This window comes from Coturnix japonica, chromosome 2 (genome assembly GCF_001577835.2).
Source record: "Coturnix japonica isolate 7356 chromosome 2, Coturnix japonica 2.1, whole genome shotgun sequence".
NCBI lineage: Eukaryota > Metazoa > Chordata > Aves > Galliformes > Phasianidae > Coturnix > Coturnix japonica.
Window position 1 is genome coordinate 173,035 of NC_029517.1, and position 26,505 is coordinate 199,539.

Sequence of the window (26,505 nt, forward strand, 5' to 3'; positions counted from 1 at the left end):
GTGCCACCACTGACCCCTGAGGCAGGATTCATAGCAGTGCCAGTCACTGCCAGCCTCCTGCCCAGCCAAGAACCTGGGCTCTTGCTCTAGGAAAGGGGCCAGATTGTCCTACAAGCACTTACTTCTCCTCCTTGGTGATCCAAGAGCCATCAGTCAGAGGTGTTTCCTTGAGAACTGTGAGGATAAACTACAGGGAAAGGTACAGAACTATGCAGAAAGGGAAAGCTCTGTGCAGGGATTTAGGTTGTACCCGGTTAGCAGAGGAAAGCTGAGGACCCAGCAGTCAGTCTGCTGGACCCATTCACCCTCATTTACGTGCTCCACACAGAATTCTAGCATCCATTCACAGAACACATCGCTGAGGGCTGCGGGAAGGCAGTGAGCCAGGAAGAATCCGTGCATTCCTTCAGATGTCGCTGCCACCGGGGACCTCAGGGAGCCCAGCAGCCGCAGGGACTGCACCTCTCAGCAGAGGCTGAGCACGGGGACACACAGGGCGCTGAGGGGGAACTACCTGGGGGACGGTGGCTGCTCGGAGCGTCGCTGTGCCACAGAAAACGCCTTCAGGGTGCGCTTAGACACGACTTCAGCTCTGGCATTTTTCTGTTTCTGAGTGCTTCAGGAGGTAATCCTGATGCTGATATTCTTTTGCAGCAGGGCCTCGGTTGGACAGCGTTTGACACATTACATACCCGGGGACAGGTAGGAGCACCGCGCAGGTGTCAGGAGCAGTAAGTGCTGTGGCACAGGGACGGCCCCCAGGGCGCACAGCGGGGAAGGGCAGAGCTGCGGAGCCCTCTGCAGTTCTCTCGCCTCCCACCGGTTTCACCGGCTCCGTAACTGCGCGCAGAAGCGCCCGTCGGCGCTCAGTCCGCAGCTGCATCAGTCCCGCGCTCCGGGGTCTTTGTGCAGCGCAGCCCGGCACATTATAACCCCGGTCCTGGGGCGTTCCTGCAGCTCGGGGAGGGCTGCTGCCTCCCTCGTACCTCCCCCCACCCCGGCCCGGCTGCCCCCGACGGAGCGGAGGGCCGGGATCCGTCCCGCGGCGCACGGAGGGCAGAGCGGAGGGGCGGGGGGACCCTCAGACCCACCGTAAATCCGCCCGTCTCGCTCCCACCCTACACCGGGCGGGACCGCGTCTCCAGAACCGCCCCCGCCGCCCGCCCCGCCGAGATCCGCTCCAAGCGCCGGCGGCGGCCGGTCCCACGGCGCAGCGCGGCGGGTGGCCGCGAAGCGGCGGGGCCGGACCCGGAGCGTGGCGAGGAGCGCTCCGTCGGGGCCCTCGGGCTCAGCCGTTAAGAGCCGCTACCGCCGTCAGAGCGTCGGGCCGGGCCGAGCCGCGGGCCCGGAGCGGAGCGGGGCCGGTTCGCCCCGTCCGTCGTCCCAGACTCGGGGGAGGCCGGGATGCGCCGCGCGGCACGGACCCGTCCCGTCCCCACAAAAGCGCCCTTGTGCTGGCCCCATAATTGCTAATCATCAATCACCATTAATAACAGCTGATGAGGCGGGAGGGGGAGGTGCCTTCCCAGGGGCCGGCCGCGCCGGGGGGAGCCGGGGAGCTCTGCCCCGCCGGAGCGGGCGCTGAAGGAGGAACTCGACCGTGATGTGCGGAAGATGGATGAGAGCAGAGGGCGACATCCCCGCCCGCCTTCCCACCCCACCCCTCCCCTCCCCTCCGCAGCCCGGCCCGGCCCCCCCGCAGCGGGGCGGGCGGGCGGCTCCGAGCGCGTCTCCACTCCGCCGCGCCGAGGCAGCGAGCGGGCGGGCGGGCGGCAGCTCTCGCCGGGCGCCGGAGCCCACGGGAGGCGGCGGGGGCGGGGGCCGGGGCCGCGGCGGGGCCCGGGGGTGCGGCGAGTTGGCGGCGGCCCGAGCTCGCCGGAAAGTTGGTGCCGGCTGAGCCGGCGGCGCCCGCTCGCCATGCAGAGACCCGGCGGCCAGGGGACCGCCTTCTCCATCGACTCGCTCATCGGGACGCCGCCGCCGCGCTCCGGGCACCTGCTGTACACCGGGTACCCCATGTTCATGCCGTACCGGCCGCTGGTGCTGCCGCAGGCTCTGTCCCACGCGCCGCTGCAGTCGGGGCTGCCGCCGCTCGCGCCGCTGGCCTCTTTCGCCGGCCGCCTCACCAACACGTTCTGCGCCAGCCTGGGCCAGGCCGTGCCCTCCATGGTGGCCCTCACCACGGCGCTGCCCAGCTTCTCCGAGCCCCCCGACGGCTTCTACCCGCCGCAGGAGCTGCCCCCGCCGCGCGCCACCCCCGACGCCGGCTGCCGACGGGGCGTCGAGGGCCTGGAACCGGAGGAGCTGCCCCCGGGGCGCGACAAAGGGCCGCCCGAGCCGCCGCTGCACTTCCCGGACCCGTTCCCGGGCCTGGCAGGTAAGAGGGGTGACGCCGGGAGCCCCGCGGTGGGCAGCGCCGCCCGCTCGCCCCTTCCTTGGGCTGGGTCCGCGCCCTCGGCTCCGGCTGCGGACGGACGAGCGGCACCGCCGGCAACGAGCTGCCCGGGGCGGGACTCCTGACGGCGGGGCGCCGGGCGCGGGGTGCGGCGGGGCCGCTCTCGAGGGCCGCTCTCCGCTGCGTTTCCGCTCCGTCCCGTCGTGCCCAGCGGGGGGACCGGGCCCGCTGCCCTCCGCCCCGGGCCGGTCTGCGCCGCCCGCGACTCCGGCGGCTCGGACACACACTGCCCGTTCTCCGGTACCGGAGCACGAACTGCACGGGGCCGCAGCGCGGGGCGGGACGGGGCGGCGCGGAGCTCTCCGAGGTGCTGCCGTCGCGGCCGCTCGGTCCCGTCCCGGTGCCGGTCGCAGCTCCCCGTGGGGCCGCGCTGTTTAACTCGCACGGTTCCGGCCGAGCCCTCGCTCTCCCGCAGCTCGGAGCGCTCCGGGTCCCGCTTCCATCCCGGTCCCGCTTCCATCCCGGTCCCGCTTCCATCCCGGTCCCGCTTCCATCCCGGTCCCGCTCCGCCGAGGCGATGCTCGGGGCAGCCCCGTGGCCGTCGGCGGCCCCACGCCGAGCGCAGCCCCGCTCACCTTCGCTCCGGTTCGCCGCGGCCCCGGCTCTACCCGACGGAGCGGGCAGGCGGCGGCTCCTCTCCGGGCTCCCGCTCGTCGCTTCCCTGAGGCTGCTCCCACCGCGGCCCTCGCCTTTGTGAACATCCCCGGGTGCGCAGATCCCGCCCGGTGACTTGTTGCGCTGTTTCTCTGCCGGCTGCGGCTCTCGCTCTCTTCCACCTCTGCTCTCGCAGCGCGGGGATGGAGCTTCTCTGCAGCGCGGCTGAGACAAACCGAACGCTGCCTTTCTCTGGCACGGCCTGTCCTGAGCTCTGCCTCCTCCCCACAGCTCCGACATCCACCTTTGTCTCACAGTCTTCCCGGTGTGGATCCGTTCTGAGCAGCCTCTGCAGCTTCTTGCAGGGCTTGGCTGTGCTCTGTCCTCCCGTTACACTCCTGGGTAAGCCCGGCCGCTCTCCTTGCCCTGACTTGTTCTTGCTCAGAAGGCCGTGGCACACGTGCAGGTAACCCCTGAAGCCACTCTCTGGTTTAGGACAGCTGAGGCGTTTTGCCTCTCCTTTATTTCTTACTGAGCTTTGTTGATCCCTAAGCGCTCCGTGCTGGGTCAAACACCCACAGCAGTCCCACTTTTGTTTTCAAAGTCTCCTCAGGAACAGAACTGCCGTGGCCAAAACCTGCATCTGTGTGATCACATCTCCCACTCTATAGGGATATATATGAGCTGCACTGTGGCTCCTCTGTACCTGAGCTCAACGTGTTGTCCTCCTGAGGGACTCACATGAGCTGTTCTGAAAATTGGACGTTTTTGATATTGAGAAATTGTGTCTCTGAGGCTCACCCTGTTGTGGCTGTTCTGATGATGGAAGCGAATGTGTCTTACTGCTGCTGTTCACTCGCTGCTGCCTGTTAGCAGCACTCAGCGCTGTTCCTGCTCTGGAGTCATGAAGGATGCTTCCCTCTCTGCCCATGAGAAGCCACGTGGGCACCTCTGCCCAGGTCCGAGAGGATTCCAGTATGTGATTTTTCTCTTGACTGTACCTGTCAGGGCCCACGGAGGCAGACAGCAGGGCTTGTTTTACCTACCGGGTCATATGGAAACCATGATGGTCGCTGGGGGCTTTTTCTGTGATCAAGAAATTGAGGGAAATACGATTCCCAACAGTAACGCAGTTTTCTGTAGAATCCTGCCCATGGCCCCGGCCAAAAGCAGTTGTCCAGGGACGAGCAAGAGAGCATCATCCAGTGCAATACTTCCTACAGCAGCCTCCTGACACTGCACCTCAATGGCTGTCGTTGCTGTGTATGTATCAACCTTTGACCAATTCTTTTTCTGTGTTCTTACTTAGTCTCCTCAGGAGCTCACCAGAAAGGAGACAAAGCTGACATTATCTACAAGGTGTTGTGCAGATCTCTTATCTGTAGGAGAACCGTGCTAAGGGTCTCCTTTTGTCTGTCTGCTGACATGGAGTGAATTGCACTCTAAAGATTTAGATGCTTTCTGTCCCCAGCCTCCATTAGTGCTGGGGAGTCACTGCTCCATTTTAGGATCGCTCTCTGCACCTACTGTGTTTCAGGCTTCCAGTTGTGGTCACACTTACTGAGAGGGGAGAGGAGTGTAGGGAAAGTGGTGGTAGGAAGCAGTGAATCCTGGGGGCTGCTTTGCTGCTACAGCTGCAAGGAAGATTGATGCCCAGGAAATGGCCCTCAGTGCACCCTTCACTTGTGTCCTGAGGGTGCATTTCTTCCTGAGCTGCAGAGATCTCCACCTACATCCAGCCTCTCTTGGGCCCATGCAGTAAATTCACGTTCAGTTAGGTCTGAGAATAATTCGGGTGGGGAAGTATTGTGTTGTTCCCTATAAATAAGCATGACAAGGAGCTCTTGAGTGTTTAGCAACGCAGGGCTCTTCTGGCTCTCACAGCACCCATTTTTGAGCCAGATTCTCCTGACCCTGCTCAAACAACTTTGCCACCTGTACATCCATATCAAATCCATAGTGAGGGAAATGACAAACTGGGATTTTGAGAAGAGGGAAGAGACGGACCAATCCTCTTCTGGGTCTGTCTGCTGTCGTGTTGGTTTCTCAGTCACTACACTTTGCTTTGTGCCAACTTCACTACCTGTCTGAGGGCCTTGGAAAGCCTCAGCTCCAAAGGGATGGGCTCCACTGCCTCCATACTTCCTCCCTGAGGACATACCAGGTAGTAAATGGACCAACATACCAATTTTCTTTGTAAAACCATCTGATTTACAGACCACCGTGTAGTCTGAGTTCCTTCCTGCTTGCTCATCCCTTTTATAAGATACAGACCAGTTGGTGTCTTTAAAACCTGTGCTCTGGCTGTGCATTCAGACAGCAGCTGCTTCATGAGCTGATGTGTTGCAGTTGGCAGCTCAGACTTTCTCCCATCTCCTGGTGCTCCATTTGCACCTACAGCAGCAAATCCCATCTCAGCAGCATCTTGTGGTGCACTGCTGGCCCTGTCCTCCATCAGTGCGGACAGGCAGAGTCCAAGCAGAGCTATGAGCACTCTTGGAGGAGGCAGCGATGTCCTCGTAAGAGCTTTCTCATCTTGTCAGGCTTTATGTGCCCACAGACAGGGCAAGAGCACAGAAATGGAAGCCCTCCTTCTTTTTGGGCAGAGCAGTGCTTGCATGAGGCCATGCATGGGCAGCCAGGTGCTTTGTGTCATCAGCCCACGGCACAAAGTTTCCAGGTCATACATTTCCATGACCACAGGAGACCACTCCCCGCTCTCAGCCGTCATGAAGGAAGCGCTGTCTATTCTCCCACATCAGAGCAGAGATAACGGTGTTTCTTTATTGCTGCACAAAACAGGAGAAGCAGAGACAGTTTCAGATCTCCAAAGTCGCTGACCTGCTCTTGGGCAGCCTTGGGCAGGACTGACAAGAGCCGTGGGAGCCCCACAACAACCCGGCTCGTAAGAACGTCTCCTGGGCTCAAGCAGTTTCTTGCAGCTGCTGCTCACATCTTTGCAACCCTCCACTGTCAGGCACTGTCCAGCCTCCCTCTGAGATAAAGGGAGCTTCTGGAGCACCAGTGGCACTTGCTGGTCCCCTGGTGCTGCTTTGAGACTCAGAGAATTGCTGCTGCTCCCTCTGCGTGTAGGATTGTATTGAGTGATGGTGCTTCAGCACTCTCTCCTTCCAGCTGCAGTTCCTGTCCCTGGGTTGATCCTGGAGATCTGGGTGGTTTCAGCATGAGGACAAAGCTTTTTCATCTGCTTCTGGTTCCTCCTCTCTCAGTGATCCCTGGCTGTGGCCAATAGCACCTTTTCACTCTGTCTACTGTGAGGACTTTGTTGGAACCCTTCTGTCAGGATAGTGAATGGCTTCCAGGTTGCTTTCTTCTCCATTGCTCCTACTCACGTTCTTCCTTGCTCTATGGCTGTTTGACCATTCAGGCACCAGTTTGGACCACAAGAAACAGACAAGAAGAAGGTCTCCCCACTGCATCCTACCAGTATCACTTCAGGTGGCGTATCAGAGATGTCTCCTGGGGTCCAAATCCTTCCTTCTGCCTGGGGCGGTGCCTGGAATGAGGTTCTGGCTGTTGGGTGATGCTGACAGCCTCTGCTCTGCCCCATTGCACAGAGTGCTGGGGGAACTCCAGATTTGGTCATCAGCTGCCTGTGCTCCCTGGCTGTACCCCTCTGCTGCAGGGAGGGAGGTACGGCAGCAGACACTCCGTGATTGCCCTGCAGAGCTTTGCTGGCTGGAACCAGCTCGGGCTGCTGCCTGGGAAGATCCTGCAGCTCCACTGGGCTGACTCTTGATGGATGAACAGCGTTAGATGCAATGGGACGGGGCAAGGGGAGGGCTGGGCTGAGCGAGGAGCAAGGTTCTCATTTTCCTCTGGGGTTACAGAGGGCTGGACGGCCTCAAAGGGCTCCGTGGTGCTCTACTGGGGTGCAGCAGCTCTGCTGTCACAGCGGGAAAGGGGTGGGTGCAGATGCAGGTGGTGCCTCATCGTACCCCGCGGATGTGCGGGGTGTGCGGGGACAGCGCGGCGGGCGGGATGCCGGGAGGGGGCTGCGGGGGCTGCGGGTGCGGGCGCTGACGCTGTGTGCCCCGCAGACACCAAGGCGTACAGCTCGGACGAGGAGAAGCTGGAGGTGAAATCGGCAGCGACGCCGTGCAGCGAACGGGAGGAGGAGAGCTCGGCGGGCGACAGCGAGGAGGAGCCCTTCATGGACGGGGCGGCCGCGGCCTCTCTGGGCCCCAAGGGGAAGGGGAAGGGCGGCCCCGCGGCCGAGCAGCCCCCGCCGGGCTCCGGGGCCGGGAAGAGCCGGCGGCGGCGCACGGCCTTTACGAGCGAGCAGCTGCTGGAGCTGGAGAAGGAGTTCCACTGCAAGAAGTACCTGTCGCTGACGGAGCGCTCGCAGATCGCGCACGCCCTGAAGCTGAGCGAGGTGCAGGTGAAGATCTGGTTCCAGAACCGCCGCGCCAAGTGGAAACGCATCAAGGCGGGCAACGTCAGCAACCGCTCGGGAGAGCCCGTCCGCAACCCCAAGATCGTGGTGCCCATCCCGGTGCACGTCAATCGCTTCGCCGTGCGCAGCCAGCACCAGCAGATCGAGCAGGGGGCCCGACCCTGAACCGCGGCGGCTCTCGGACCCTGGGGCGGGCGGGGCGCCGGCAGCGGGAGGGGCCCGGGGCCGCTCTCACTCCTCTGTACATGTCCCTTATTTATTCCGTGTAAACTCTGTACATACGGCGGCGCGTCCGTCCGTCCGAGCCGCGGGGAGCGAAGGCCGCCCGCCCCCCGCCCCCCGTTCACTCCTGCTCCTGCCCCGCCGGGCCGGGGCCGCGCTGTCCGCCAGCGCCCGCCCGTGTATAGCTGTGATTTCAATAAATTATTTTCTATGGAGCTTCTTCAGCGATAATAAGAGGGGAGGGCGGGGCGGGGCAGCGCTGCGAGGAGCAGCCGTGGGTTCCGGGGCGCCGTCGAGCCCGGTCCGGAGCCGGTGCTGAGACGAAGGAGGGTCCGGGACGTCGCGCCGGTCTCCGAACCATCCCCGGGGCCGCCCCCAGACGTTCGTCCGCTGCCTCTGCCGGAGCCCCTCCGCTGCACGCAGCCCCTCCGCTGGCCGCAGCCCGAGCAGTGCCCCAGTGCAGGAGGAATTCCTCCTCGCCCCCCGCCCAGGTGCATCCCACACGCTGACAGATGTGCGAAGTCCTTCAGGCAAAGCTCCTCCCATCCCTCAGCCTTGTGCTACCACTGACCCTGACTGGTCCTGAGCTCAGTAGAGGCTCAATGTGAAGCTCCCTGCCCGCTGCCCCCAGGGCTGCTCCAGGCCCCCCCATCAGCTCTGTGCACGCTGACACTGACAGCACCACCAAGGCCCAGCAATGCAGCACTCTGCAGCTCTCTGTGTTCCAAAGCCAGGAGGGCTCTCATCACTGAGCTCAGCTCCAGGGCCTGATGAAGACCCAGTTTTGCAAAGGGTGCAGCTAAACAAACAGTGCTGGGCCAACAGTGCAGGAGGTTCTTTGGTTGCAGTGCCCCTCACTAACTGGATGCTTTGCCATGATAACTTTCACGATAACCTTTCCTGCTGGTTGGAAGAACGTCATCCAGAGAGCTCACATGGTAGTAACAGCCAATGCAGCCCCATCCCAAACAGGAAGAAAGTTTTTCTCTAAGGATGTAGGATGTAGCTGCTGTGACACTGTTGGTCATTGCACCCCTCCTTGGAAGACACAGCTTCTGAGGGTACGAGACACCCCGACAGCCACAGCTGATATCACAGTGGTACAGAAACAGAGTAATTGAGGCCATGAGCGCTTCGGGGTCCTAGTTCCCCTCTGCCCCAGCAAGGCCACCCAGAGCAGGATGCCCAATGGCCAGATGGGACTGGAGAACCCACGGTCTGGATCTGTGTGCACAGCTCCTGCTGGCTTGCTGCACCACCCCCAGACACATTCACAAGCACCAAAAAAACAAAGCCTAACCCATTTCTCTGCTACCTGGGGGAGATTCCCTCCCTCTTTCAGCCCTTCCCTCCTCAGCAGGTGCCTCCTTTAGTGAGGAGCTGGCCCCATGCTCATACAGCACAGCTGAGCTCTGTCAGCCCTGCAGCTGTGGAGCACAAGGGGCTTCTTGCAGCCACGTTGGGGTGGATTCTGTCTCTGTCCCCTGCATCACTGAGCTGGAAAGGAGATGCAGCATTGTCTCTGTGGGCTCAGACTGCTCAAGTGCAGCATCTGTTGGCATTTACTGTGGATTGGGGGAAGTCCTCTGGCAGCTGCCCCCACCTCACTGCCCAGGGGAGCTGTGGTGCCCTTGGGGCACTGTGGCAGATCTGCTGGCACCTGAGAACTGTGGTCAGGTATCTCCTCCCTTCTTGGGTCCAGGTTGGGTTGAAGACAGAACATGAACTTATCAGCCTTATGTGGCTGCAGAAGGGACAAATGCCACCTGTAGAACTTGCAGCAGCTCCTGAGCAGGACCTGGGCCAGGCAGCGATGGGAGCAGCTGTGGAGGGGCAGAAGAAGATGATTGTGCAGCCATGAGCAGCGCTGTGTTACTGTACATGTGTGGGGTGTGAGCTACTGCCACTGTCACCCCGTGTGGCACAGCCCCGTGCTCTGAAACAGCCCACAGCAGCAGAGCTGGAGCAGTGCCACTGAAAGGTATGAAATGCATTTGAAGTGCTGGAGAACCCCCTTTTCTCACCTGGTATTTCCAGCTGATGCTGCAGTTTGGTGAGTCCCACTCCAGGGACAACATCAGTTCATTGTGTTCTCACCCCCCCCCACTGCCATGGGCTCACACAGCACCGCTGCTGTGGCTGCACTTTGTTCAGGGGCTGCTGGCAGCCAACTGGAGCTTTCAGCTGCTTAAAGTTATTTGGTTTGGGGCGTTTTTATTGTTGTCAGTCTGAGAACCATCGAACAGTGCAACCCTACAAACACTGATGTTAATGGAACTAAAAGTGCTGCGGAGAGGCTTAGTTTGGTGCTGATGGAAGGCACAGACTCAGTGCTGTCACCAGGAGCACTGAGATACAGAGCAGCTCAATGTCCCTCACAGTGCAGAACTGAGCTCCCTCTGAGCCTTGTGCATTGCAAGGGGTTTCCTCCCTCTTCACGGCAGTGAGTAAAACACTGCAGCACTCCAATGAATGCAGTGCATGGCATTGCCTACACAGCACATCGTGGCTCCTGCACATCCCAGCAGAAGAGCTGATGGGCCCAAGGGTGCCCATGAGTCAGAGCTGCAGGTGTTGCACCACTTTGGCTGGAGGGGGAGGAGAGCACCAAAACTGCAGGCAGTAAGAACAGCCCTGCTGCAATGGAGCCGTGTGGACAGGAGGAACCTGTGGGGGTCTCTGCTCCAACACCTGCTTAAAGCTGTTTGTTGGGGGAGGATGCTGAGGAACGAGTCCAGCTGACCCCAGGCATCTCCAAGGGTCCCCATCCCACAGCATCACTGGGAGCCCACCCAGGGTCTGAAGGCCTTCCTGGGAATCTGTTTTCCACCTGTCGAGTTGGAATTTCCCATTTATCAGCCCATGTGTGGTGCCCTGGAGTGGGTGGGGGAGGAAGGGACTGTCAGGTGGGCACCCAAACACACACACACACAGAGTACAGGGCAGATGTGGGTACACAGACACTGTACACACACCAACATGCATATATTCATACATGTATATATTTATCTATATCTATACAAGACTTTTTTTGCCCTTTTGTTGCCAGTTTCATCCTTCAGCAGGGAACTCTTTCTGCACAGACCCACTCACTTTTTTACTTGGAAAATGATTCCTGAAGAATTAGGAAATTAGCAATGATTGCATTGGATGGGATGGTTATTGGTCTCCTGTCAGGACAGGGTTTTCAGTACAACACACACGGACTGTAACACTCCAACAGTGATGCTGCACAGAGAGCTGCTGGCACACAGCACAGGGCTGTGCACTGCCTGGGCTCTCCTGGACCCGCTCAGGTGTGCAGTGGAGCTGCTGGAGGCTCCCGGCATGGAGCGCTGTGCTGTGATTTCCAGAGCTGTGCAGTGGTGGCTGGGCAGCCCCTCTGACCCTGCAATGAGGGTGCATGGCCCAATGGGGATGTGTGACCCCTGTGAGGTGGATCACACTGTGCAGCATCACCACTTCAAGAGCCCTGTTTGTACATGGGGAGAAGGGCTCTGACTGCACATGGGTAGGACAGTATCAGCCCTTTTCATAGAATCAGAGAATGGCCTGGGGTGAAAAGGACCTCAGAGATCATCCACAACCCCCTGCTGTGGGCAGGGCTTCCAGCCACTGGAGCAGGCTGCCCAGAGCCACAGCCAGCCTTATCCCACTGGACTGGCACACAGGAAGGGGCAGGAGCTCTGACCACCTGCAGTGCCTCCACAGCAGCAGCAGCAGCAGCATCACAGCTCTGAGTGCAGGTGCAGGGGGCTGGTAGCAGGCTTGGCCATGACCTCAGCAGCAGAATGCCAGGGATACCTTACAGAGATCCCAAAGGTGCTCCTGGTGCCCAGGGCAGACCTGGCCGTGCTGAGATGTGCTCATACAGCCCAGTGGTGCAGCCTGAATGGTGACTCACCACAGTCAGTGCAGTGCAGGTGCTCTGCAGCTGTTTGGTGTCAATACTGGGGATGTAGGGCACCTGTGATTTCTGCACCACTCCCCACAGCTCCATCTGCAGCCCCACACACCCCAAAGCATCACCACACTGCAGGGCAGGATGCTTTTGGGGTGCCTGCAGGAGCCATGGGGCACAGCCCCACGGTGACACAGCCCTGTCCCCCTGCCCTCCCAGGCTCTGACAAATGCCACACTGCACAGCTGGGCACACGGGCACCCGGGAGCTCTGCAATGAGTCACACGGGGACAGCCCATAGGGGTCACCCCAGCAGGGTGACAGCAGGTGGGTGGCCATGGGGCATCTCCTGCCTCCCGAAGGGGCTGTGCCTCTGCTCCAGACCACAGGCAGCTTCATCTGCAGGTCCCCTCCCGCTGCCCCGCAGCGCTCACTGCCCGCCGTGCCCCTACACCGGGTTGGGTGTCACTGCCACGGGACCCGGCTGCAGTGCTGTGGGTGCTCCGGGGGCTGAATGCTGCTACGGGCACCGTGTGGCCACGGGGGGAAGCTCAGGGCTGTGTCCTCACACGGCCCCACGGGCACGGCCACTGCATTGACCCCAGGGCCAACCTGAGGGCTGAACGTGGGGCTGTGCCCGTGGCTGGGCCGAACCGGCAGCGCCCGGCACCGGGGACACGGCGGGATCGGGGCAGGGCGGGATGGGAAGGGAGGTGCCGGGGCTGGGCCGGGCGGGATCCCGCACGGGAGATGATGTATGGGCAGATGTATCAGATCGCACAAGATAAACAAGCAGTGAATTTCATCAGGGCCCATCATGGCTTTAATTTGGCTGCCTAATGAGTCAGATCCAGCCGCGCAGATAAAAGTTGTCAGAGCCGCAGCCCTAATGAATTTCTTGCCACTTGTAATCAAGGCAGCTTGTCTGAGGGGGATGATTAATGGGCCCCAGAGGAGCTGCCGTCCCTCGGCTTCCATTCCCACTAATGCAGTCGCCAGGAAATTAACCAAACCCAGCACCGGGCCGGGGCCGGGGAGCGAGTGCGGCTGTGCGGGGGCAGCGGAGGGACCGGGCAGGAGCGGCGGAGAACGGGGCAGCCCAGGAGGGGCAGCACGGACCGGGACCGTGAAAACGTGCCGGCACCGGAGGAGGGAACATCCCTCACCCGCAGCGTTCAGCGGGGCTGCCCCACCGCGAGGGGAGAAGTGGAGCTGGGAAGGGAAGGGAAGGGAAGGGAAGGGAAGGGAAGGGAAGGGAAAGGAAAGGAAGGGAAGGGGAGGGAAGGGAAGGAAGGTGAAGGGGGGCTGCAATGGGCTGCCTGCAGTGGGGGAGATGCTCTCTTGCTGTCAGACAGGACCGGGGGGGTCACACAATCCCCCTCCCCGGTGCCTCAGCACCGATGTCAGCGCCGGTGAAGGAGGGAGGGCTGAAGGTCCGTGTCTGTGCCACGAGCACAGCCGAGCACGGAGCCCCAGGGCAGCACACGGAGCCACGCCGGCAGGAAGTGGGTGCTTTATTGGCCTTCATCTCCTTGGCTGCAGGTAACACACACAGGGCAATTCATGGCAAAGAAACACTATATACAGAGTGTCCATATAAATATTTCCAATGTACACTTTATACACAAGTGATGGAGACGTTCCGAGGCGGCGCTCGAAGCCTCGCGGTCCCGGTGCTCAGCTGCAGGACGGCCCCAAGCAGAGCAGGAGCTCCGCTCCTCCCCCCTGCTCAGCCACAGGGCAGCAGTGGGACCCGCGGGATGGAGGCACTGTGCACGGCTCAGGGGCTTCAACCTGATGGGACAGTGACTTTACACAGACAGACAGACACACGGGCCCCAGAGCGTCCTCTACCCCCCTGGTAAACAGTGGGGCTGAGGGGTCCGTCCAGGGGCTGCAGGGAGGGACATTCCCTTGGCATCAGTGGGGGGCGGGGGGGCAGTACCAGCAAAGGGACCCCCATACTGTTCAGAAGCAGAGAGGGGCAGAGGGCTGCAGTTACGTGTAGACCTCCCACTGCCCCCCACTGCCCCACTGCACTGGGGCACCTCGTGGCCAAATGGAGGGCAGAGGAACAGGGGCAGAACTGGTCCTCCCCAAACCACTGCCCAGGGGTGGGCAGCATCCCAGACCACCTCCAGCCCTGCACTACGTACATGTGAGCGTGGCGGGGGCACACAGGAACTGTCTCTCCTTCCCCTGTACCGGTCATGAAATGGGGGTACTGAGTACCATCCAGAGTACTCTCCGCACACAGACAGCGCTGGGCCTGCACAGCTGCCCCTTTCAGAGCCCCCATGACCTGGGCACAGCACAGCAGGGGTCCACGGGGGGGAGCACACAGGGAACAGCCCTCGGCCCCGCTGCAGGGCGCTACACCGCGCTGGGGCTGGCGCTGAGCTGGGGCGGCACGGCGGTGCAGGTGTTGTTGTTGGCGTTGGCGTTGCGGCGGGGCAGGCTGGGGGTCAGCGCGGCGCCATCGCTGGGACAGCCGTGCTGCAGCAGGATGTCGATGCACTCCTGGCTGCCCGCACGGCGCGCGTAGGCCAGCGGGGTCAGACCCCGGGCATCCCGACTCTTCACGTCCACCCCGTACTGCACGGGAGAGAAAGCGGCCGTCAGTGGCACCCGCGGCTCATGGCTGACTCCATGGCACCGGGGTGGGGGGATGGAGGAAGAGGAGCAGCCCCCGCGGCGCTGCTGGGCTGGAGGGAACCCAGGGGAGCGGGTGCTGTCACAGCCTTACCCAGATGAGCAGCTGCGTGAAGACGACGTTGGCCATGGCGCAGGAGAGGTGCAGCGCCGTGCGCCCGTCGCCGTCCCCGTAGGTCTCGTTGACCTCCTCCTTGGTGCCGTGTGCCAGCAGAGTCACCACCAGGCGCAGGTCGTCCTCCACCACCGCCCGCAGCAGCTGCTGCCCCAGCGGGATGTCGGACTGCGGCAGCGGCGCCAGGAAGAGCTTCTGCTCGTACTTAGCTCGGATCCAGCGCTCCTTCTCCTCCCTGCGGGTGGAACAGGGTCACACGTGCACCAACAGCTGGGCTGTGCCGTGGGGCGGGTGCACCAGCGCCACCATTCCAGCGTCCCGTGTCACACGCAGACACCACTGCACGCTCCCCAGCAGTGCCACGTGTATGGCTGCCACCGGGGCTCCGTGTGCGGCACACTGCTCCCAACACACCTGCCTGCACTGACCCACAGCTCCGGGCACCTCCGGGCACCTGGAGGTTGGGAACGTGCTCACACCAGGGCTCCAGCATCACCCTGCGGTGCCCCTCGTGTCCCTGCACACACGGCCCCACACTCCCCTGCCCGCCCCGTGCCAGCCCAGTGCCGGCCGCCCGGTCCCTCCCCCGGCAGCAGCGCTGGCCGCCCGCAGCGCTCGGTGCCACGGGAGCGTTATCGCCGCCGCCGTCTCGCCTGCAGCGAACAAAGGCTGCGGCAGCGCCCGTCCCGCGTGGGGCTGCGGGGCCGGCGGATCGATGCGCGCCGTGCGGCCGCTATCTGCTGCCATTCTATCCATCTGCATCTGCCGGGCGGCCATCAATGCCCGGCGCTGAGCATGCTCACTGCCGCCAACCCCTGACCCGCTCTTATCCGTTGATAAGCGGCAGAATGGGCTCTTGTCGGGATGAGTGACAGCGGAGCCGCTCCGATAGGGACAGACAAGGGCCTGAAAGGGACGCACCCCTGAGACCCGCAGCCGCTGCCAAGTGTCTGTTAACCCCTTCTGCCCCGCAGCCGGCCGGGCTCCGGCAGCAGCGAGCACCGTAACAGCGGGTGGGACAACCCCCCGTTTGGCCCCGTCTTACCTAAAGGCACAGTGTAAGAACGGGACAGACCTTCAGCAGGGTCTGCTGTGACAGGACGAGGGGAAACGGTTTCAAACAGAAGGAGGAGAGATTTGGACTGGAAATAAGTTAGAAGTTGTTCACAATGAGGCACTGAGGTTTGCCCAGAGATGTGGTGGGTGCTGGAAACACCTGGAAACGCTGCAGGTCAGAGGACGGAGCTCTGAGCAACTGCTGGGCTGTGGATGCAGCTGTGCACTGCGGGCAGCTGTGCTAGATGGCCTGCAGAGCTCCCTTCCAACCCCAACCACTGCATGACTCTGGGATTACTGCATCTGTGAGTACTGCGTCCAGCTCTGGAGCACCCAACACATGGAGGACATGGAGATGCTGGAGCAGGTCCAGAGGAGGTCATGAAATGACCAGAGGGAGCACCTCCCCTACAATGACAAGCTGACAGAGCTGGGTCTTTGCAGCCTGGAGAAGAGAAGGCTCTGAGGCGACTATATAGCAGCCTTCCAGCACCTGAAGGGGCCTACAGGAAAGCTGTGATGGACATTTTATAAGGGCAGGTAGTGACAGGACCAGGGGAAATGTCCTTAAACTGGAAGAGGGTAGATTTAGACATTAGGAGAAATTCAGTACTGTGAGGATGGGGAGACACTGGAACACGTTGCCCAGTGAGGTTCTGGATGCCCCTCTCTGGAAGCACTCAAGGCCAGGCTGGATGGAGCTCTGAGCAGCCTGGTGTGGTGGGAGGTGCTCCTGCATTTAGCAGGGGGGCTGGGACTGGGTGATATTAAAGGTCCCTTCCAACCCACATCATTCCATGAATCTCATTCTGTGATGCTGTGACATCCCAAGAGCAGACAGACCCTGCCACTGGCACAGCTGTGGTCTCTGCCCATCTTCTGCTGATTGCTCCCAACCTCCCCACCTATGAGTCCCTGCAGTGCCCATCCCCTTACCGGCTGCTCTCGGGGGTTGGTTTGGGGTACCCCTCCACGGCTCCCTCCCAGACAGCATTGGCCAAGGCGTTGCCGATGGCGGCCATCAGGGTGAGCAGCTCTCCAGGCCAGTCGTCCAGGTCCAGCGAGCGCACGCGGGAGAGGTGCGTGCCCAGGTTGCGGTGGATCCCAGAGCACTCGATGCACATCAAGGCACCCAGGTTCAGGCTCGCCCAGTCAGGATCTGCAGGAGGTGACATCAGAGGGCACGGCCAGCACGGGCACATCAGCCTTCTCCCCTCCCATCCCCTCCCAAAGACTCTCCCAGGCATCCCCATGGCACAGGGGCAAGGACCCCAGTGACCAGCAGGGCAAAAGGATCAATCCTGCAGGGCCCTCCCCACCCCTAAGACTGGGTCCCTGAGGAGGGGACAGAGCAGCCCCACAGCACAGATCCACCTGGGGTCAAGGAGGTGGTGGTGCCATCCCTGCCCACCCCTCCAGCCTCCCCAGCGCAGTGTTCCTTACTGGGCGCATCGCAGTCCACACAGAAGCTGTTCCCCCGCGCGGTGCGCACTGCCTGCATGGCCTGTGCATCTCCCTGGCTGCCCAGCCGTGCCTGCAACAACACCGCAGCAACCTCAGGTGGTCCCACAGCATCCTCTGGGCTACCAGCCCCAGGGTCACCACCCCAGAGCCATCGGGAGCCCCAGTGTTGTGCTCCAGGGATAAAGAGTGCAGGGTTCCTGAACAGCGGAGAGATCTGGAGGGAGCTGAGGGGCAGGGCTGGGGGCCAGGAGGAACAGAGCTTCCCGAGGGGCAGAGCAAGGTGAGGGGGCTCTGTGGGGCACAGAGCAGCTGGGGAGGGAACCCAGAGAGGTGATGGGAACACAGGGAGGGAGGGCCACAGGGATGGGACACGACTGGGAGCAGAGGGACGAGGACGCATTCAGCTCAGGGCAGGTGTGGATGCAGCAAAGTGGACACCAAAGAGGAAGAATGAGGAAGCCTGCAGCTGCCCTTACCTTGTTCTTGCTGCTCTCACAGCCCTGCAGGCTGGCCAGGATCTGACTCTCGATGGCCTGCACCCAGAGCTCCCGCTCCTCTGACGTTGAGGCCTCAAAGAGCCACGTCTGGCCCGTCAGGGACACGATGATGAACTCAAAGGGTTCATCTGGCTCTGCAAAACAAAGGCGGTGGCACGGTCAGGGCTGTGCCCTGCAGGCTGCAGCCATGGCACGGACAGTGGTGTCCCCAGGGGAGGCACAGGGAAGGCATGCAGGGGGAACCTGGGGGTCACAAGCCAGCCCGGTGCTGCCGCTGCACAGCTCCATCTCAGCACACTTCCTCTTGCCACACACCAGCACCTGCAGCCACATTCCCTATTGCCCTGGGCTGTGAAACACAGGAATGCTGTGGGTCTGTGAGCTGTTGGAGCCCTGCTCTCCATGCCCTGCACCTCCCAGCTCCTGGAGAAAGCTGCTGCCAATGGGAGCAGCTCCTCTGAGGACCTGCAGCCCCCAGCTGCCCATCATCCCCAGGGGGTGCCCAACACAGCACAGTGTCCAGGCCCTGCAGCAGTCCCAAAAGATGCACTCCATTATTAAAGCCCTTCTCTTGCTGTGAAACACGAGATCCAATTCCTGACCCCTCATCTCTGGAGAGGTATTTCTGGGGAGCCCCACAGGCTGCACACGCACCTGGAGGTCAGGTACAGCCATCCATCTGGGTGCAGGCAGGGGCTCAGGGGTGGTGCAGAGCATCCCCGCATCGAGCTGCAGCAGGGGACAGCGAGCACCCACCAGAGTATCCCAGCACCCTGCACATAAGGAAAAGGCCCCAAACAACCAAAAGTTGGACCCAAAACGTGGTCTTCCCCCTGGCAGCTGCTGGGCTCTGTGCACTGCCATCCCATCCCGGGCAGAGCTCAGCACCACCCAGCCATGCGCCCAGCGCCTGCACCCACCTTTTATTGCCAACTCCGGTAGTTAGTGCAGTAAATGACTTAACTAAGCGGGGCCTGAATGGAATGACTAATAAACGTTATGTCACAGCACACGCTTCAGCTCATAGCAAAATGATTTGTAATTACCTAATTAGCGTTATGCAAATAACACCCTCATCTCCATAATGTGCCTTCCCAGCTCTCTATTAAAAGCAGAGTCAACCGCATGGCTCCGGAGGCAGCGCGGGGCCAAGAGCTCGGTTTGGGGCTGTGCCTGGGGGGTGAGCAGGTCCTGCCCCACAGCTGGGGGGCAGGGAGGGCAGCGGGAGGTTGGGGGCTGCTGTCCGGAACCCACAGACCCAATGGGGGAACAGTGAGTTGCTGGAGAGATTTGGGGGCTGGACACGGCTGTGCCCACACATGTACCCCATGGCTGCTGCCAAGGGAAGGCTCCGAGGGGAGGGACGGCTGTGTCCCATTGCAGACTCATGCTTTGCTTGGAGGACCATCGCTCACAGCCCTGTGCCTCCTCCTGCTCAGCTCAGTTCTCACTCTGAACAACAAGAAGGTAAATGTCATCCCTGTGCCATGGTGCAGTGCCACACTCCTCACACAGGCTCAGGGTCCCACGCTTCTGAAACACCCAGTGAAGGACACCCAGCTCTGTGCTGCACCCTGCAGTGCCCAGCAGCACCTGTTGGGGCTGGGAGCACGGATAGGGTCAGGAATGTGGAGCCTGGTCCCATATCAACAAACCTTGGGAGGATGGAGCAGCCCCATGATGAGGGTCCCAGGTGCAGTGCCAGCTGCCTGCCCTTGTCCATGGATGGGGACACTGCTCCGTGCACTGCACCCTGCACTCAGCTGGGGAAAGCTGCCAGCACCGCTCCCCTCCTGCAGAATGGGAGCTGTGGGGCAGCACGGGATGGGGCAGTGGGTGCCAGCAGTCACACTGCTGGGCTCGTCCCCTCAGAGCTGCCCTTTGCTTAACATGAAACGATGCTTTGCACTGCCCTGCCCCTACCTCCAACAGAGTGCACAGCACAAAACCCTGCAGTCAGTGCAACTCTGACCTGAGGGATTCACTGTGCACGTCCAGGGATGGCCAACGCCAGCTCAACAACATCAGCCCCGTTCCTTCCTCCTACTGCTCAGTACCTCTGCACAGAGCACCACTGCAGCACAACCCCCTGCACCAGCAGAGCCAGGGCAGCACAGCCCTGCCCTGCAGTGCCCACCTGCCTCTGGGGCAGCTCTGAGGTTGGGGTCCCAGGCCCAGGGTGCTCCCGGGCAGACAAGGGGACACCCCTGGGGCTCTGAGCACATTCTCACCCCGGGGTCATTCTGCAGCCCTGCAGCCCTGTCCCAGCACTGCAGCCTCCCTGTGCACGCAGCCAGACCTCAGCTCTGTCCTCCTTTGTGCTGCATGGATTCCAGCCCAGTGCTGAACAAAGGGCTGCTGCTCCCACAGTCCGCCAAGAGCGAACAAAGGGCTGCTGCTCTGCTTCCATTGCGGGCTGCTTTCTGCAAGGGAAAGCACCATAACTCCCTGCAGCAACTCGGGGCAGTGCTGTGGGGACGGAGCTCCTGAGGGGCTCGGGAAGGCTGTGGGATGGCAGCAAGGAGCTGTGGGATGGCAGTGGGATGGCAGTAATGGCTGTGGGTGACAGGGAGGGCTGTCCCAGCGCTGCTGCAGCGCCCATCTCCCATCATCTCCCCTCTCCCGGCCCACGGAGCACTGGTGGGAGTCCATTACACGGCTCCATTAGAATTAGTGGGCAGTAGAAATGAAGGAGCTCGCCTCTCTCCCTCTTGATGATTTTTTGATGATGTTTTAAAGACTGAGCTCCGTGAAGAGCTGCTGAGCAGAGCTCGGCACGATGCGGCTCTGCTAATGGGCGTTAACCCCCCGACCCCGCTCCAACGCTGCCCAGCAATGAGTGCTCCAAATGAGAGCAAAATTAACGAGGGCATCGTGCAGTGCCAGGACGGGGCAGGGCGCGCAGCACTCGGATATGGGAAGTGGCCACATCACCACACTGAGCAGGGTGGGGGCTCCTGTGCGCAACTGGCCCTCAGGGACACATCGCCCCCAGCCCCACAATACACACAGCCCTGGGAGGAAACAGCTGTCCATAGAGCCACGGAGCAGAGCTGCCCGGACTAAAGCTGCCCAGCAGAGCACGGAGATGGCACTGCCACCCTGCAGCAGGGACACCGGAGGTGGAAAAACATGGGAAGAAGAATGGGGAGCAACAGCATACCTGAGCTCATGCCGAGGCCTATTTGCTCAGCTCTCAGCAGGGGGATCTGAGCAGAACCGGCACCTTTGGGTGGCTTTAGCACTTGGTGGAACACACGGACCTGTCCTGCCGGGGAATGCTGAGACCACCTCTGCAGTAGTGCAGAACAGCAGAGCACAGCAGAGCCCTGCAGGGCCCCCACGTGCAGCACAGGAGGTGGCAGTCCCCGCTGCAGGGCAGCTTCCCCAGGCTGTGCCCCCAGGGGGTTCCTGACCCACAGCTCTGCTCCTCTGCTGCTGAGCCCCCGCAGTGCCCAGGAGCGGGCAGCCGGGCCCCCAGCCCCGGGATGCTTGTTTGCAAGCTGCCACTGTACCACATCATTATGAGGTGTTTGGGATATCAACAAATTAGCAGGCGTCTGGGAAGAGAAGGATGCAGCACCATTCGTAAATGTCAGCTCGCTGCCTCCTCATTTTGCAGATCATTAAACCCAATATTCCTAACCTGTATTAGTGCAACGGGGACGGGCCCCCTCCACAGTGACGAGCCGCCAGGAGAGCTGCAGAACATTGCTATGGAGACCCTGCAGCGCTCCCGGCCCTGAGCCAGAGAGTCCTCCACGGCCCCACGCTGAGCCAGCACCTCCTGCCCTGCCCTGCCCTGCACGAGGGTCGTGTGGGGCTGGGGGCAGTGGGGCTGGGGGGCTCTGTGCAGTGACATCCACAGAGATGTGCAAACTCAGCTGGGCAAGAGCATCCACCCTGGGGCCCCGAATGTGTGCACACATGTAAGTGTGCACAGTGGGGAAGGACAACGAAGGCAGCTGAGCAAGCGCAGCCAGGGCTGGATGATGCTCCTAAGGGATGCAGAAGGGGCGTTGAGGGTCCCCATGGACTGGGGCTGTCAATCTGTGCATGGTGCAGGGCATGCAGGCAGCATGTGGGGCTTGGGGGCACCCACAGGGCAATGTCACGCACATACTGTCCTGCAAAAGGCAGGTGGGGGCAAAGCATCGCACTGAGATCCCAGCAGTGCAGTGTGCATGGCTTAGCCCTGTGCTCACAGCTCAGCCCTGTGCTTGCAGCTCATCCCGGTGCTTGCAGTTTAGCCCTGTGTTCAAAGCTCAGCCCCATGCTTGCAGCTCAGCCTCGCTCTTGCAGCTCTCTGCCGTCGGCCCCGACAGCCGCTGACAGTTGGCATTAATCACGCACCGCGCCCCAACACAACTCTTTACTGGCCATCAATTTCCCATGGGTTTTAAAACTAAAAAACAAAGACAAAACCGCGTCGTTTGGCCGCCGCTGAGCAGCACATTAAGGGGCTGTCAGCTTCTCGCCATGCACCCTGCATCACTCTTTAAGCACATGAGAAGTTCATTATCCCTGGAGCTCTGGCAGCCGCAGGGATGCTGGTGCAGGGAGCGTCACGAAGGTGCTGCGCTGACTCACGGCCCAGCGCCGCTGCCACCAAACAGAGGCACCGTGTGGGCACGTGGGGGGCTCAGGGCCTGGCTGCAGGGATGGGCACTGCTGCCCATGGCTCGCTGTGTCCCTGCAGTGCCTGCAGCCCAATGCTGGCACACAGCGCGGTGCTGTGCAGTGCTGTAGCGGTGCATGCTGCAGCCACGGTGCTCCTGCAGCCCGCGCAGCGCTGTGCTGCTCAGTGACAGCCCGGCAGCCCAACAACACGCCTGCCAGAGTTTGCTGATGCTCCCTAGCAGCCTGACACGGCGCTCTCTTTAACATGCGCCCATGTAAAAAAGCAACAGCTCGTTTGATTTATGATACTTCAGAACAACTAAGATTCAATTGCTCCGCACGTCCCCGGCTCTGATTACCTCCTAAATGAGATAAACCGATGGCAATTTATCCCCAGACCTCACCAACTTTCCCAGGATGCTCACCTGAGCTGCGTGCCCGGTGCACGCAGGTTGGGGCTGGCTGCAGCTCTGGCTCTCCCCTGCTGCTTGCACCCGCCTGCAGGGCCTCACAGTGGGGCTCTGCAGGGTCCCGTGCAGTGGCTCTGCTTGTGCAACCGTTCTGTGCGCCGTGCCCAGGTCCCCCTCGTGTCCCCACCCCAGCAGGAGCAGCACTGGGGGACGCTGGCTGAGATGCAGAGCACTGCGGCCCCACTCTGCACAGCAGTTCTACACTTGCACCGCGCTGGCTGTGTGAAAGCAAAGAGCGCAGGTGATCCTGCTGAGAAATACTGCTGGTAAATGAGCAAAAGCAGCTAAAAAAGATGCAGTGAAGGATCAGCCATATGAACACTGTCCGTGACACCAGCCATCAGCCAAGCCTACAACATGGGGCAGCGCTGAGCCCCAGGTTTACCACAGGAGCTGAGTGCAGGTGTCAGGACGGGGGGATGGAACCTCACACGGAAGCTCGTTACTCTGGTTTGCTCGTTGCTCATTTGGCTTCTGATGCAGATGGCCACGCGGTGACCTGGCTGTGGCTGCAGCCCAGCACACAGACCCCAGCCCTGCCCCAACCTCTTCCAGTGATATGAGGGATAGGCCCCGTGCTGCAGGATGGGTGCTCCAGTCCTGTGCCAGCTGGGTGGGCTGTGAGGTCCCTTCCAACCCAGCCATGCTGTGAGTCTGTGAATAGGAGTGCCTTGGCTCTCCCAGTTGTGTGGAGCAGAGACACATGGGGCACTTCCCAGAGCCATCCTCAGGGTAGATTACCACGAAGGACAGAGCTGGAGCCATGGGTGTCTGCTGCTCACAGCCCCTGGAGCTGCACAGGAGCAGCACGCTCTGCCCAGGTGCCAGGGGCTGCACTCGGGAGCCACAGCTGCCAGGTCTGCACTGTGACAAAGTTGGGTAGCTGATACCTCCCTGGCAAATAACGTTCCGTGTTGATGAATGCGAAGCAATGCACCTTGCAGGAAAAAATGACATTACTCCAACAGCTGACAGGGCTCTGCATTAACTCCGTCAGCCCAAAGCAGGGCTGGGTACCACTGCACAGCACAGCACAGCACCACAAGGCAGGGAGCAGGGCAGGGGACAGCAGAGGGTACCCAGTGCCCTGATACACTGCATGGCACTGCACCACCACTACATGTAGTTGCCATCACTCCACCTGTCCAGGACACTACCAACAGAGAGAGACAAGGGTGGGCACATGTCTGCAAAGCTTCCTATGAGACAGCACAGGATGGAACAGGCTGAGACATACAGACTGGGGTGACAGCAGCTGTGCTCCACTGGGGGCAGAGGGCAGAGAGCTGTGGGACCAACACATCTCCTGGAGCAGTCCATGTCATCGGGAAGCTCTGAGCAGCTGCTGGTCCACGCTGCTGGCTTATCACAGCGTGTCCATTGTTAATTACTCCCTCCACTTAACTGCATTCAGTTTTGCACAGCATCAGATCTTTACCTCTGCACCTTCCCGTGCCACACACAGCTGTGCTGCACTCCAGGACTGGACTATTCCGTGAGCACTGACAACAGCAGCCCTTCAGCCCTGCACCTCCCACCCTTCCTCCCAGCGATCTGAAAGCTTTCACATCCACATCACAGACACAGCCATCAGCCCCACTGCCACTTTGGGATCTTCCCTACAATGCTGCAGTATCTCCAGGTCCTGCTGTAGTGCCAGTCACTGAGTGGGTCGCAGCACTGCCTGTTTACCCCCATGTACAGGTATAGAATCGCTGCGCTCTGACAGCCCACACGTCACACGTCGACAACGTGCCTCTCCCTGTCACGGTGCTGGGAGAGCTGCAGAGTGTCCAAGAACCCCCACCCATCACAGCCAGGCACACACTGGTCTAACAAGGTGTACATACAACAACATTTTTTGCTTGCCATGAGACGCCCGATGTACATAGCAGGCTTGAATGACACTCGAGGCGCCCAAATCAAACACTGGAAGGGAAAGTCCTTCCCACACGTGGTGTCACTCAGGTAAAACCAACTGCAGTGCGGAAGAAACCAGAGCTGCCGAATCCCCCTGCAGCCCAACACCAGAATGGTTCTGAGGGAGGAAGCACAAAGAGCTGCTCAGGCACAGCACACACAGCTGAGGGCTGCACTGCCTGGGGATGGGACGGGACAGCATCATGGCCACGGTGCTGACCGGGGTGCAGGACACACTGCACCGTGCAGTGTTACAGCCAGTATCTGCTCCAAAGCCTTGCTTAGCTCCCCTTCCCCTTCAGCCACCTGAACTCCATCCTCAGTTTGGTTTCCTGCAGAGCCCACAGGTGGCTGCAGGGCACAGTAACCTCAGGTGACGCCCAATACCAGCATCTGATCACAGCACTTCGCTGAGGCCACCCATCGGTGCGGCCCTAAGAACTGTGTGCTGCACTGAGCTGTGCCTGTGGATGTGGGCAGCCCTCACACAGCCCTGCACAGCTCAGCCTGCTTCAGAGGCACAGAGACCCGCAGTGCCTGCAGGACGCTGCTGCTCCAGCACGTGGCTGATGCACTGCGCTCCTCTCTGGACTCCTGCAGCAGGCGAACACCTCCAAATGCCCTCACCTTGAGGCAGACCAGCAGGCCTAACAACAGTGGAAGAGTAGGAGATTTACAAGCACACAGAAATGAGCTGCTGCGTACAGAGTGTCTGCACACCTTCTGCAGGCCTAGGCACACCGTGAGCGTACGGTGCGCTCCCAGCTGCGCTGATACAGCCCATAATGAGCACTACCACTAACGTGCACACGGCAGCACGATGGCAGTCCTGCTGCACCGCAGGTGGGACACCACGGGCAGGTTCAGGGGTGAGCGCTCCCTGAAGAGGCACCAATGAGTTGGGCAGGAGCACCCCATGCCCGGTGTCCCCGCGCCGCGGCGCAGAGGCTGCCTACCTTCAGCCGCCGTGCTGGGGCCGTCTGCCCGCGTCGTCCCCGTGCTCTTTTTCCTGCGGTGCTTCTTCCTGTTGGCATGCGGCGACGGGGGCGGCTCCAGCTTGGGGCTGGCGGTGGTGGAGATGTTGGGGCTGGAGCTGAGGGAATCGGCAGTGCCGTTGGCTATGGACAAAGAGAGAGAAGATGATGTACAGCGGGAGACACCCAAGGGTTCAGGGGACGGCAGCAGTGCTCTGCCCGGCTGCAGCTGCACAGCCCCCAGCCTGCAGATGGAGCAGGAATGGCGCTGCTCAGCACTGGGATGGTCTGGGGATGGTGGGTCTCCGTGTGGGTCCTTGTGCTGGGTCCCTGAATAGACCTCAGTGTGGGGGGCACGTGTGGGTGCCTACACGGGGTCACCCCGGGCATGGGGACTCTCTCTGGGGCCTGCTGAGGGCCGCTGCCAGCACTTGGATGGATGGGACACGCACAGGCAGTATATGGGGCAACGTCTGTGTTTGGAAGGGACAGTGCAGCACACTGTGCACAGCCCTGGCTCCATGGCACCGCACCCTGCAAGGCCTCGCAGATGAGGAGAGGGGCTGCCACGCTCAGGAACTGAGCTCAATGGTCTCCATAGGCTCCTGATATGGAGCTGAAGAAGCTGCATCCCCAGCAGCAACGCACCAAATTTATCCTCAATCATACTGTTCCTTACAATTAATAGCAGAATTAGAAACAATCAGGGAGCTGCCTAATTACTGTCAATTAGAGCGCGCTAATCAAGCTCCGATCACACACACACACGCTGCCGCTGCACTCACCATTAAATGTCAAATTTCATTAGAGACCAGCAACAAAATCAAAAGCCTGACATTCAATTTCAGCAGCACACACAGCGCAGGCTTCCAATCAGCATAAAAATGCAGACTCCGGGGAAGGCAACGAGGCGCAGGAGCCCTCGCTGCACGGTTAACCCTCTCCGAAATGTGCTCCTGCCTCTGTGTGCCCACTGCGCCGCTCCGGCCCCACTGCCCAGCACAGCCCTGCTGCACCCAGGGGGTCCCAGCCAGCCCTGAGCGCAGCCCCATAGGGGGCACTGGGGGGTGAGCGGTCCTGGTGGCCGATAGCGGCACTCAGCAGCATGGAGCTGCCCGCTGAGCATCATGAGTGCATGGCCAGCGTGG

General features: G+C 61.0%; 2 protein-coding genes across 5 annotated transcripts in view; one reads left to right on the forward strand and one right to left on the reverse strand.

Annotated features, from left to right (window-relative positions):
- Positions 1-1,846: 1,846 nt before the first annotated feature.
- On the forward strand, positions 1,847-7,870 carry GBX1 (gastrulation brain homeobox 1). The gene is made up of 2 exons (XM_015852690.2): positions 1,847-2,377; positions 7,111-7,870. Exons 1-2 carry the CDS (start codon positions 1,918-1,920, stop codon positions 7,629-7,631), a joined length of 981 nt encoding a protein of 326 aa, XP_015708176.1. The 5' UTR covers positions 1,847-1,917; the 3' UTR covers positions 7,632-7,870.
- A 5,216-nt stretch (positions 7,871-13,086) lies between these two features.
- Positions 13,087-26,505, reverse strand: part of AGAP3 (ArfGAP with GTPase domain, ankyrin repeat and PH domain 3) — a 68,512-nt gene continuing 55,093 nt past the window's right edge. For 3 of the 4 annotated variants that reach the window (XM_015852790.2, XM_015852791.2, XM_032442757.1), the window contains 6 exons: positions 25,340-25,501; positions 17,353-17,507; positions 16,856-16,946; positions 16,349-16,571; positions 14,336-14,591; positions 13,087-14,184 (listed from right to left, as the gene is read on the reverse strand). In XM_015852790.2, coding sequence (XP_015708276.1) covers positions 13,963-14,184; positions 14,336-14,591; positions 16,349-16,571; positions 16,856-16,946; positions 17,353-17,507; positions 25,340-25,501 — 1,109 coding nt within the window. In that variant the 3' untranslated portion in view covers positions 13,087-13,962. The remainder of the gene's footprint in view (positions 14,185-14,335; positions 14,592-16,348; positions 16,572-16,855; positions 16,947-17,352; positions 17,508-25,339; positions 25,502-26,505) is intronic. The other variant, XM_032442758.1, reaches the window with a different exon arrangement.